Consider the following 13,551-nt stretch of genomic DNA (forward strand, 5'->3'; position numbering starts at 1 on the left):
TTGTTGGTGTTGTTTACAGCCTTTCGATTAAATGCTCAACCAACAAAAGCAACAACAACACAAAACAAAAGCGCGTTTCAAGAGCACAAGAAAATAATAAAAAAAAAATCATTTATAATCACGATTTTTGTTATATTTGTTTTGCTGTTTTTGTTGTTGTTGCTGTTATTTTTTTTTTGTCGGTTTCTTTACGCACACGGTTCAAGCTTGAATGCTTGCTGTCACTCTACCGCGCGCGCTCTCTTCTCTCCCTCTATTTTTGAAGTGTGTCCGTGTGTGTGATTATTATTTGAGCTATTTTAGCCTTTGCCTTTAACAGCTGAGTGCTCAACGATTTGAGAGAGAGAGAGAGAGATTGAGAATGAGAGGGGATGCTCGCTTCTCCAACTCCCTCCGCGCCTCTTATTGTTATTACTGTTGTTTCTCCACACACACACATACATTCGTATGGATATTGTTAATATTCTGCGTCGAAGGCCGGTCAGCGCATATTGAAGTTTTATTTATTGTTGCCGCTGCTGCTGCTGCTGTCGTTGTTGTTGTTATTGTTGCTCTTGTCGCGCCAACGAAACCAGAAACTTTTTTAGCAGTCACAGACACCGCTGCTGCTCTCACACACACACACACACAGGCATGTGCATACAAGTGCATATATCCATGCGCTTCAGTGTGTATTATTTTTAAAAATACAAAATCCAGCAACAACAAAACTGAAACAACACACGCACTGCCAACAAATACAAAAGACACACAAAAAATAGCACACACTTTTATTCAGTATGAAACAAAAAAAAAAAAAAACGTCACGAGATTTTTTCAAAATGCACCTCAATAGCGCGCGACGTCGGCAAATGCAACAACAAACATTTGAAGAATCAAAAAAAAAAAATCTAACTGTTTCGCTGCGTGCGCATAGAGACGCGCGTCGTGCCAACCGCGCAGCAACAAACATTAACTAACTATTAAACAGTGTGACCAACAGCTGCCAAAGTCGAAATACGCCAAATGCAAGAGCGATGAAAACGACAAAAAATACCGTTTAAGTACCAGCATCGCGGCACTTTCAGGCAGCAGCGAAAAGTATGCTGTGAACATTTTTAACTGATAGTAGACGACTTCAAAATAATTTAATTGATATTGCAAGATTTTGTGGATCAAACATTTTTGTTGCCTACTTTCAGGGATGCTGCTGAGAGAGGCACGCGCGCAATTTAAATGAAAACAATAATTTACTTGTTGAACGGTTTACATGAGTTTTAATAGTGCACATAATTAGTAGGTAGTTATTAGTATGTAATCAAATAAACATAAAATTAATAACATTATTTATAAGTAAGTAGTTCTTGAACTTGTTTTGTTGTTGCTGTTGTTGTTGTTACATTATTCGCTTTGCATTGATTTGTTGTGCAAATTTGCGTAAATAAATTACAATTACATCTACAACAGACAGCAACGCAAGAGCACAACAAATATTTTCTACTATATTTTATATAAATATGTATGTGTATGTGTCGATGTACATACATATGAGAAATAGTACATATACATATATATATATATATATTTATATTTATATATATATATATATATCTATGTTTATGTAGGTATACGCATATTTTTGTTCAGTCTTTGATTTTAAGCTTAACGGGTTAAAGAGAGAGGGAGATAAAAAAAAAAATTGTATACATATATATTATGTATGTATGTATGTGTGTGTATGTATGTATGTATTGTATGTGTGTATGCGTTTGCAGGTAAGCTAAGTTTGGGAATTGGGTTAATTATAATGATTTATCATTTTTGTTTTCATTCGTTTTGTTTTAACACATTTTCTGTGGAATGTGCTAGGAAATGTCCTTGACGGGGCACAGCCCCAATGGAACGCTTCAGTATCATCGTTAGCTATATGGATTACAGATTACATGTATGCATATATATATATATATATATATATATATATATATATATATATATATGTGCAGATTTTTATCATGCTTTGCCATTGCTTTTTCACATTTTGCTGGCCGCTGGCTGCTGCTGCTCCTCCTGGCTGCCGCATGATGATGCTGGCGCTGGTGATACCGACCCAGATCCAGATCCAGATCCAGACCCAGAACCAGATCCAGTACCGGAACCAGTGCCAGATGCCGACTCAGTTTCGATGGCCGCCTGCAGCTCGACGAATATGTCAATGAGATTGTTGATGCCAATCAAATAGCCATCCTCATGATTGCCCACCTTCCACGCCGCATAATGATCGATATGCATCTGTGCCGGCAGCGCCACCGTTTTGGCAAAATCAATAAGCCAAACGCTGGCGTGCGTCTGATCGTGGACGAACAGCAACGAGCTCCCAATCACCTCGTGCGTCTGGAAGAACTCCGATACGGCCAGGGTGGCGCGTATGGCCCGCAAGCGTTGAATATAACGTGGCTGTAAAATGATGTGTAACATTAGCCACATTTATCCAATATCCAATATCGGGCACAACAACAATGAACTAAGAGCGCTCTCGAGTCGAGATATGTCAATCATACTTCATTCTTCTTCAATCACCGTTCATTATTCATCAATCAAGTCCCAAATTGTGTACTTATAACAAGCAAAATAGAATTTCCATATGATTAATTGTACTCTCAATGGATTCAATATCTAATTGTAAGCAGATGCCTTTCTCAAAACATAATCAACCCTTTCGCTCTTTGAATCCGTACTTAAATTGATGCTTTGACAATATTTAATCAATTTACTGAGAACCGTTTCGATGTGTCCTTGGAATTCTTCTTTCAAAGAGTCAAACTCGCACAGTTTATATTTTTTTTTGGTCTTAACTTACCAGAATATGTGGATGGCCGCTGAGGAACTCGGAAAAAGCCAATTTGATTTGTTCGCGTGACTTGGTCGTTTTAAAATCTTTGGAACTGGTGCCATCGCTCTTCTTGATGCCCTGCAAAGCAAGAGAGTTGAGTGATGAGTAAGTGGGCAAGATGAAGGGGGGGGCAGAGGCACTCACCTCAATGCGAAAGCCCAGCGTGGCGGTGCTGGAGATGGTCTCGCGCCAGACCATGTAGCGTGGCTTGGTCACCGCCTTGGCGGCATGCTCCTCGGCATTGGGGGCCATTGCATCGATCTGTATCATCTTGTCGTACATATCTTTGCGCAGCTTCGGCTTCTCCTTGGCCTTGGAGAGCTCCTCCTCCAGATAGGTGCGCACGCCCACCTTGCAGTCCATAACGCACGGCTGCACGTAGTCGCTCAACAGATCCTGCAGCTGCAAATAGACTGCAAAATGCCGGGCAGTTAGAATATATATTTGCATACCTCCCGACATGATTTTGTAATAATCAGTCAATCATAATTGATAGACAATTAACCAGTAAGTCAGTAATCTATGAGTAAGTCGATCATTTAGTTAGCAAAGAGTTAGTCAATCATTCAGTCAGTTAGTCAATTAGTTAATCATTCAGTCAGTTAATCATTCAGTCAGTTACTCATTCAGTCAATTTGTTTATCCATCTATCAATTACTCAGATTAACAATTAACCAGTAAGTTAATATGTCATTAAGTTAACTATTCAGTTAGCAAATAGTAAATTATTTAGTCTGTCAATCAGTCAATTAGTCGAGTAAGTTAATCAGCTAAGAGGTCAATCAGTCGTTGAGTGTATACATAATTAGATAGTCAGAACTTACGTTCGCCATCCTCGCTAGTCACCTGACCCTTGTAGACGGGGACATACGGTCGCAGCACATCCTGCATCAGCACCTGAAAGCACTCCTCCTCCTTGGGGCAGAGTTTCTTGAGGACGGTGCCCGGCTCGGGACCGGCCTTGAAGTTGCCCTGATGACCGGCTAGCTGCACCCATGGATACCGCTGCTTCTTGTACGTTTGAAAGAAGGGCGTCCATTGCACAATGTTTCGTATCTTTCGCCAGCCGGAGCTCTAACAAAGACAAACAGACAGAAAAGGATATTGATATAATTGAAATGTGAGCATATCGTGACTTAGCGCCATCTATCGCTTGGCGTAATTGTTCATTAGATGGCGCCACTTAAATCATACGTTTCATTGAAAAGCGACAATGATTAAGCAACTCTTGTGTAAGCCACAGATAATTGCTGAATAGTACTAGACAAGCATCGGATAATGCCAAACAACAGCCAGATAAATATAAAAGCGGTCTAATAACGGCAATGACAGAGCAGCCATTCGGTTCGCGTGGGTTAGTCCACATCAGATAAGTGCTGATGTCGCCGTGTTGTGGCTGAATTCGGGGTCAATGATGCTGTATAGCACGACAGATGTCGAGAAGGGAGGTTAAGGGCGTCAACTGTTAATCAACAACGTCACTCGATTCTGGGTTAACTGTAGGTACTGTAGGATAAGAAATCCATATTATTGGATAATACCGGACAATCACGGATAAATCGGATGTTGTCCACCCGGTCAATCGGACAATTTCCAGATACTTTCCGGATAACCGCGGATAACACTCTCAATGATACTAGACATACTCAGAAAACGTTGGATAACACCGGATATATCGGATACTTTCCGGATAACCCCGGATAATACACTAACACACTCGGTAATACTAGACATACTCATAATATGTTGGATAACAGTGGATAAATCGGATACTTTCCGGATAACTCCGGATAACACTGTCAAAATTATTAGACATACTCAAAATACGTTGGATAACATCGGATAAAACGGATACTTTCCGGATAACACTCACAATAATACTAGACATACTCATAATACGTCGGATAACACCGGATAAACACGAATAACATAGCTTCACAGCAAGGAGCACAGCAGCATCCAAAGTATCCGTCTTACCTTCTTCGTGCTGCTTGCTGTGGAACCTGTGGAGCCCGTTGCCGTTGGGGAGGTGCCCGCCGATGTGGACACGTCGGAGTCCCATTCGGAGCTCAGATCATCGCTGCTGGCATAGCCATAGTCCCTTGGCATGGGCACCTCCAGCAGCGACTTGGAGTATTGTATGTAGCCGGGGCACAGACTCTGCCCCAACGGCGAATGACTGCGACGTGGCGTCGACGTCATCATCATGGGATGCGAGTGCTGCTGCGACAGTTTCCGCCCGGCAGATTGACTGGCATGCTCGCCGATATTGGCTGTGATGCTAATGGTGGGCATCGATAGCTTCTTTTCGGCACGCTGCTTAATGCCATGTGCCTGGGCAAAGGCCAGGCTGCATTTGCGTGGCTGCATATTGCCGCCGGAGTGTTTGCGTCTCAAGATCTTTTTGGTGGCGCCACCGCTGCTGCCAGCATTGCTGCCGCCACTTGCCGTCGCACCATGTGCCATTTCGGTCTCACTATCGCCATCATCACTATCGATATTCGGCACTTTGCTGCTGCTGCTGCTGGTGCTGTTGCTGATGTTGCGACCCACATTGCTGTCATCGAGATCATCGTCATCAACATCGGCATCGGCATCGGCATCGTCATCATCGGCATCGCCATCATCGTCAAAGCGCAGTTTCGCAATATCCTCGGGCAGGACGTCGGGGAAATGCAATAGCTTCACTGTCACCTTCTTGCCGGCCTCATTATAGTAGACCTCCTTGGCGCTCATCCTATCAAAGTCCTCGTAGATGCGCACCTGTGGCGATGTCACTGGCGTTGTTACTGGCGTTGTTACTGGCGTTGTCACTGGCGTCGTTATTGTTGTTGTTGTTGTTGGCGGTGACGTCGGTGTTGGGCTCTGGCCGTTAACGGCGGCTGTTGCGGGCGGTCGTGTGATTGCGCACACGGACATTTTACACGACATGTGACGGGCGTCGGAGCGACGTCCGCGACTTGCGCATTAGACGCACTGCTTCTGACCAAAAACAACGACTACACAGAGAATCAAAAGAATCGAAAGAATCAGTGGCTATCGCCAACTATTGTCACTTGTTGTTGTTGTTGACTTGTTGTTGGTTGCTTGTTGTTGTTGCTTGCTTGCTTGCTTGCTGCTTGCTGCATTTGACTTGATTGATTTCTGCGCATTTGCGAACCTGTTCGCGCCTAAGCCACTAAATGCTGAATGTTGAATGCTGATCGCTAGCAGCCAGCCACAATTGACCCACCGAGCAACCCCACCAACGACAAACGGCAAACGAACCAACTAACAAACACCGACTTGATGAATACTCTAACAATTATTAAGGCACACAGGACATCCTCTCTCTTTTAGAGACTTAGACTTAGAGCCGAGGCTGGGCAGAGAGATAGGATGTTTAGATGGATAGATTATTAATCACTTCCAATTAACTTCTGACCCCAACACAATCTGACAAGTGCTGTCAGCTTTTTAGACTATAATGCTACTTTCTGATAAGTATGAACTATATATTTGCTCCGACAATCTGCAAAAGCTAGTTGTGAAGTTGGCAGTTGGCGACTATTTATCAGATCAAACTATTGTGACCTGCCCAGAGGAACTAGGGACTAGATGGTCGTTAAACTATTTTGCCATTGTTGATTCTGTCATTATCTTGACTAGAAGCGCATCGGCAATTCGTTGTTGCATAGCTCAAAAGCAGGCTGGTGCTTTTTTGGGTTGTTGTCGACGTGTTGCTGTCGTTGTTGCTTTTGCAGTTGTTGCATTGGCGCACACATCAATCAAAATTGATTAAATTTAATGCCTACATACGTACACACATATGAGAGTTAGAGAGAGACAGAGGGAGAAGCGAGAGCGAGAGAGAGAGAGAGAGAGAGAGCGAAGCGCACGCATTTAAGTAGGCATTGCAGGAGCGTGCTGGCATCTCAACTGCTTTGCTTAGCTCCATCTGCGGCCCGACGAGAGGCCTCCACTTGCAAAATCGTCGAACCACCAACAAAAAAAAAAACACCCAAAAAACCACCTTAGGTAATTATGTATTGTGTATATCTATTAGCAGCAGCAGCAATCGCTAAGTCAACCCAAATCGGAACTAAACTGGCCCAGGCAGTGTTGGGGGCAAGGCGAAAAAACAACCGCATTATGATAATAATGGCAATGGTAATACCAACAACAACAAGAACAGCTCACAGCACAACCACAGCAGAATACAATATAGGGAATGCCAAGCAAGCTATCCAGTTACACACACACAAACTCAGACACAATAGATATAAATGTTAAATACAGTGAAAAATACAAAAATGATAAACGCAAAATTTGCAAATATCAAATTCAGATTAAAAATAATCGTTAAGATTTAAACAAAAAATTGTTTGCAATTCAACATAAATAAATCATTTGTTATACACAATTTGTTTATGTGGTTCAACATTTTCATTATGTTCAGTGTATAGCATTTAAAATTAATTTATACCCAAATCTTATTTTCAAACACTTTAATTCGAATCTTGAATTTTTTTTATTTTTTTTGCCTTTTTGTTTATTTTGAAATTGAAAATAATTTGCGAAGCATTGATTAAGTTGTGTGTGCGATCCACAGTACAGTGTACAGTGTAGTACACTGTAATTTCTCTCGCTCCGAAACATTTGACGTCATTTGCAAAAGTTATTCGTTGCGATAACGAACCACAACTTGTGGAACCTTGGAACGGCGACGTTGAATGAGGCAACTTTTGTATATAATACACACATACATACATATCAACAGTTGAATGTGTGTGTGTGTGTGTGTGTGTGTGTGCCCGCAGATAGACCACAATATGGTGACTATAAGTAGGCCGATCATCATGAAAGATACAACGCAACAATCAAATACAGCTGTAACTAGAGAGCGAGACAGAGAGATAGATAGAGATAGAGACAGAAGGTGATTGCCAAAGTAAAAGGAAGGAAGTACACAGGGCATGCTTCTGCACATGCTTATAAACATCCATATAAACATTCGCATTCACCAACGTATTTATGAAAACAATCAGTCTAGTACATATAAACAATCAGTAGAGGTATATAAACATTTATACACTTGAAGAAAACAAAATGCCCAAAAAAAAACAAAAGACATCCTTTCCAGTTGTTCATTCCTTAATTCCTAGCTGAATTTTGTAGAAAAAATATTCTGTCTTTTATTCTCAGAGTTCCTCAACTAAACCATTATCTTTTTGCTCTGCTGATTTGTGTAAAGAATGTTATTAATAAATGTTATTTTGGATTTTTAGAAATATTTTGCTTAAGACAAAAATAGAAAAACATTCCAGTTTGCAGGTATATATTGTTTGTGCTTAGTGCGATTGTTTTTCTGAGTGTATACGTGTATGTAAATAGCCAATATACTAGACTATTCGCAAGAAGTGCGCTTAATCGAAACTGAGCAATGTGCAACGTCAAACTGATAAAGGAACACACGAACTGAGCGAATTTGAACTGCCACACTCTGCTAGGGTCTAGAGTATATCAAATAATGCCCCGATTTGTCGCCGCACCCATATACTCTCTATATATATATATAGACTTTGTCTAGATAATCTGAAATGCGTCTTTGTTTTGTTTTCTGTGTATAATAAACATTTCGCGGCCTTGACTCACGCAATCTGAATTTAAGGCTATACACAAGAATTGGCTGGACTTTGTAGCAACCTGGACAAATATATATATATAAATATACATATATATAGAGTAAGCGTAAGACTAGGAGATACCCCAAATCAGGCTCGAAATATATTAAATCCAACATATAAATTGGGCAAGTGTTCTACACTTTTATGAAATCAATGGCATCGGAGATGCTTCCTTCTGTCTGCATGTTGCATACCAGGGCACCTCGGCATCAGCTCCATTTTGAATTGGATCAGAGAGTAAAAATCTACAATTCTCAACTCTCGAAGCTCTAAATCCTTCAGTATTGTCTATATTTTTATTTTTCCCTCTCTCTCTCTCTTCTCAACTTGCATTTCTCTGCTGTCTTTTGTCCTTTCTCTGCTGTCAGCTTCTGTTCTTCTTTCATCTACATAACTAAATAACTTCCTGCTCTTCTCGGAACTCACAGAAGTTCTCTTCCATTATCAATCTCATTAGTTAGTATATGTCTCTCTATCGCTCTGTCTCTCTCTCTCTCTCACACTGTCTCTATTTGTGTCTCACTCCAGTCTTTATTATTTTCAATCTTTATCTTTATATATATATATATTTTTATATATCCAGCTATCTATCTCTTCTATATGATCTGTCTCTATCTTTATCGTAATCTCTTCTCTTTCTCTCCCACTCTTCTTGCCCTGGTCCTTGTCTGCATTCACATTCGCTTGCTCCCTATTCTCTTCTCTTCTCTTCTTTTCTCTTCTCTCTGCATTACATTGTCTGGGGAAAGTGTCGAAAAAGGCAAATTGACTTTTTCGTTATCTAATTAAAAACAAAAACAAATTTTCGTCGACGACAACAGTTCGATATACGCCCAGAAATGTCTATTGATATAGATATAGATATATATATATGTATCTGTATATATATATAGATACAATATAGCTATCTGTATGTACATAGTTGTAGATATAGTTAGATAGAAACACACAAAACTATAGCTTGTATCTAGGTATGTACACAGATATACAAATGTGTCTGGAAAAACGTGTGCAAGTGGATGTATCTGGGTGTGGAGCGGTACGTAACGTCAGAGTTTTAACGATCTAACGATCCCAGCATTCCTCTTGCTGCTGCTGCTGCTGCTGCTACCACCCAGCCACCCCCACCACCCCACCTCAACACACTCCGCTTCCCTTCCAACCCTGATCCAGCTACCCCCGTCTGAGTCCAAGTCCGGACTGCGCTTAATGTGCGGCATTCACGCCGCATAACAATGACAAAAAAAAAAAAAAAGAAAAAAAAGCAACTTTTTTATTTTTTCATTTTGCTCTCTATGTGTGTGCGAGTGTGTGTGTGTGTGTGTGTGTGTGTGTGTGTGTGTGTATTTGTTGTTGTTTCTTAACTGCCGAAAGCTTAAAATTAATAAAGTAAACACTATTTTTTTATTATTTTTTTTTTCTATTTCGATTGCGTCGCTATTGACGCACAAAATGCGGTAGAATGGCCAGCTGGACACAGGGAGGTGGTGAGGGGGATGGAGGGGGAATGACTTGGGAGTGTGTAGAGAGAGGAGAGGAGCGGGTAGAGCAGTGAACGTAGCTCGTTGAACGTCATCGTGTGGGTGGTGGTGGTGGTTCAATGGGTGGTTGGTTGGTTTGGTTTGGTGTTGTTTGACTTGGTTTGGTTCGATGGAGCGATCAGAGCGGATGTGTATTGAACGATTGATGCCAATTATGGTGGCAATCGTGTGTGAAAGGGGGAGCTGCGCTGCGGGAGGGTGTGTGAGTGATTGTGTGATTGTGTGTGTGTGTATGAGTGTTTAAAGTAGATGGACATGGGTCGCCCATTTTTGGGGACGCTGGAGCTAAATGAGCTTCAATTGCCAAATTGATGCAAATGAAATTGTTGAATAAAACATGCGACAACACGCTCAAAAGACGATCGCGTCTATTATTATATAATTCACAATAGCTACACACACACACACACACACATAGACACACACACACATACACAGAAACACATACACACCTTTCTACCCCCCAGCACGCACATGCAAAGTGCGTAGCATTCTCTACATTGACGTCGTTGAAATGTTTACACAAACTTGAATTAATTTCATTGCAGAGCTGAATATCAGCCACCCCCCCTTTGAGTAGCCCCTGCCATCCGCACCCAATCGTTAAGACCTTTTCGCAACCCCCACGCCCTTTTCTTTGGCGCGTGCTTCAATTAACACTTTTTGCACTGGCAGCAGCAGCAAGAGCAGCAACAGCAGCAACAGCTGCAGTAATAAGAAGATGATGCAGCAGCAGCAGAACTTCAGCAAACCAACTGCGCAACTTGCAACAGCGTTCAGTGTTTCCAGCATTTCCAGTGGGAAACAAAATAAAGGTTGTCAGCACGCAAGCTTTCATGTTAAACAAGCAGCAACAAGAAGTGATGTGCACATACATACATACATACATACATACATATGTATATGTATGTACAAGTCAATTGGAAAAAAAATAACACACGCACACTCACAAAAAAAAAGAGGAAAAAAATAACAACAATAAAATAAGAAGACAAAATGAAAACACACAAATACGCGAGCCGAGGCAAAATTAAATTAATTTTTTTGTTTCAGTTTTTTGTTTTTGGAATATTTGTGTTGGTTTTTTTTTTTTTTTTTTTTTTGGAACAACACAAGCCGCAGCAGCAAGCGTCAGAAACAGCTCTGCTTAAGTTATTGTTGTTATTGAATGTAGTTGTTCTTGTTTCGTTTATTGATATTATTTTTATTTTCTTTTGTTATTGTTGTTCTTGTATTTGTTGTTGTTGTTGTTGCTGTAGTTACTGTTTCTGTTTGAGTTGCTGCAGCTGCGACGCGGGCCTGACATTGGCTTAAATCAAAAAAGAAAAAAGGAAACAAAACAAAAACAAAAACAAAACGCGCGGCGACAACAGGAAAATTCGCAACAATAACAGTTATAGTAACGATAACAGTAACGGTAACAGTAACAGTGACAGTAACAGTAGCTGTAGCTGTGGCCAAAATAACAGTGACAGATGCAGAGACACAGAGCCCAGCCGCACGCGATCGCTGCGAAAGCTCAACTGGTTGGGGGAGACAGACACACCGAGCCAGAGCCACTGCGCCAGCCGCAATGTTACGCGACGCGAAGCGACGCAACGCAACGCAACGCAACGCAACGCAACGTCCGCGATGAGCAGCGACGTAACGCAGTCATCGCCATCGTTAGCAGATATATTCAATAACACTGCGGAGTCCTCACTACAAATGGACTTGCGCAGCTGATAACAATAAGTGTAAGCAAGCAGCGAGCGGCGCACGACAAGAGAGAAAGAAATCAAGAGTGAGAGCGAGAGCGAAAATGAGAGCGAGAGTGAGAGTTGCAGTTGTGCTAGTGGGTGAGATGGCTGCGTTGCTGCGAAGGGCACAGACACAAAAGCAGTGTAAATGTGAAGCTTGCCATTGGTTGGCTCCCCGGTCAAAGCTCATTTTTCACTTGCTCAGCGAGCTCAATTATTTATTCATGGGTCAGTGACGTATATCGCTGCAGGGCGAGAGAGAGAGAGAGAGAGTTCGTAAACATCAGAGCGTAAATGAAAGGATAAAAGCAAAACTGAGTTAAAGCTTGAGAGAAATCAGCGAAGAGCGTCGTGGAATGTAATTTGATTCTTGTGATTCCTGGCTAAGTCTGCTTTTTCTTTGCTAAATTGATTTGGCTTAGTATTTCACTCTCAATTTCTTATATATATATATATATATATGTACATATGTATGCTTTTTAGATCTGCAACTTTCTCCATTTATTAAATTTTAAATCATGTGAAATGCACTCAAATTTGCTCTTTTTTCTTCCTTTTTATCTCCCTCTCTTTCTCTCTCGCATTGCTTGCCAGATTTTACATTTTATTCAATGAAATTTCCCCTAGCTTTCATACAACAACAACAACAGCAGCATGTATTTAACGCATGAGCTGCGCTGTAATAGTTGCTGCTACTGCTGCTGTTACTGCTGCTGTTACTGCTGCTGTTACTGCTGCTGCTACTGCTGCTGTTACCGCTGCTGCTACTGCTTCTGTTATTGCTGTTACTGTTGTTGCCGCTCTCAATGCGCTCTCATTATCTCTCATGCGCGCGCAGGTAAGGCCAAGCGCGTCAGCGTCGAGGCGTACGTCTCATCATCATAAAGTCTGTGACGTCAATGGCATCGGCATCGGCGTCGGCGTCGGCGACAACGATGCCAGCTTTCGGACCGGTCCAACAGTTCAATAATTCAATAATAATTCAATGCGACAACAACGACGCTGAAGCTGAGACCGAAGCCGTTTTGACCAAAGCTATCAAATGCTGCTGCTGCTGCTGCTTCGGCTGTGAAGCTAGCGCGCGTGCCAAAAAAAAAAACTAAAAGACTTTAATTGCAAAGCTTTCAATCGATCGTTTCAGTCAAGTTGCAAACCAGTCGAGAGCTTTCGCTCGCTCTGCCGATTAAAGCTAATTGAGTGCGAATGGAAGCAGCTTGCAAACGGCAGCGTTAACTAAAACCTGCGCCCCACCTGCGCTCCAGCTGCGCTTCACCTACCTTCTTCTTGGCCGCCTCGGCAGCGCTGATCACGTACAGATCGACAATGCCCAGGAGACAGTCGTCGCAGCGGCAGACATCCTCGCCAAATGCCAGTGAGCCCAGGCTGCTCGTCGAGTCCAGCGAATCGGTGCGACGCAGTCGGCTCACAATCGATGCAGCCCCGCTGCCGGCAGCAGCAGCAGCAGCGGTCGTTGACGCTGGCAGCGGTATGGAACTGGAACCGGCAATGGAACCGGAACCGGAAGCAGCATTAGCTGAACCAGCGCCACTGCCGGCTGCGGCCGCTGCTTCGATTTTGCGCGCCAGCAGCTGCTCCATTAGCGTGCGCGGACGCGAGGAGGAGGGAAACAACGCCATTTTGCTTTCCCAAAAACGCTTTAAATGCGCAACGTTGGAAAACAATAAATGCGGCAACACACGTGTGGCGCCAGGGCCCCTTTTTCTTTGCCTGCCGCA

At 42.3% G+C, this 13,551-nt stretch overlaps 1 protein-coding gene across 3 annotated transcripts; it reads right to left on the minus strand.

Annotated features, from left to right (window-relative positions):
• Window positions 1-1,696: 1,696 nt before the first annotated feature.
• Window positions 1,697-13,532, minus strand: LOC6565487 (inositol-trisphosphate 3-kinase B). Of its 3 annotated transcripts, XM_032738364.2 has the most exons (6): window positions 11,340-11,535; window positions 4,847-5,868; window positions 3,694-3,943; window positions 3,014-3,282; window positions 2,837-2,947; window positions 1,697-2,433 (listed from the first exon to the last, which is right to left on the minus strand). In XM_032738364.2, exons 2-6 carry the CDS (start codon window positions 5,798-5,800, stop codon window positions 2,011-2,013), a joined length of 2,007 nt encoding a protein of 668 aa, XP_032594255.1. In that variant the 5' UTR covers window positions 5,801-5,868; window positions 11,340-11,535; the 3' UTR covers window positions 1,697-2,010. The 3 variants fall into 3 exon arrangements, with proteins under 3 accessions (XP_032594255.1, XP_032594256.1, XP_001991729.2); XM_032738365.2 differs by lacking the exons at window positions 4,847-5,868; window positions 11,340-11,535 and adding an exon at window positions 13,093-13,532; XM_001991693.3 differs by lacking the exon at window positions 11,340-11,535 and having other exon boundaries at window positions 4,847-6,624.
• Between the last annotated feature and the right edge of the window lie 19 nt (window positions 13,533-13,551).

This window comes from Drosophila grimshawi, unplaced genomic scaffold, assembly GCF_018153295.1.
Source record: "Drosophila grimshawi isolate 15287-2541.00 unplaced genomic scaffold, ASM1815329v1 contig_848, whole genome shotgun sequence".
In the NCBI taxonomy this organism is placed as follows: Eukaryota; Metazoa; Arthropoda; class Insecta; order Diptera; family Drosophilidae; genus Drosophila; species Drosophila grimshawi.

Coding starts and splice junctions, on each gene's coding strand:
- LOC6565487 (XM_032738364.2), bottom strand. CDS start 5,800: ATGTCGTGTAAAATGTCCGTGTGCGCAATCACACGACCGCCCGCAACA. Junction 3,944..4,846: donor CAGCAAGCAGCACGAAGAAG/GTAAGACGGATA, acceptor TGTCTTTGTTAG/AGCTCCGGCTGGCGAAAGAT. Junction 2,948..3,013: donor CGCTGGGCTTTCGCATTGAG/GTGAGTGCCTCT, acceptor CTTGCTTTGCAG/GGCATCAAGAAGAGCGATGG.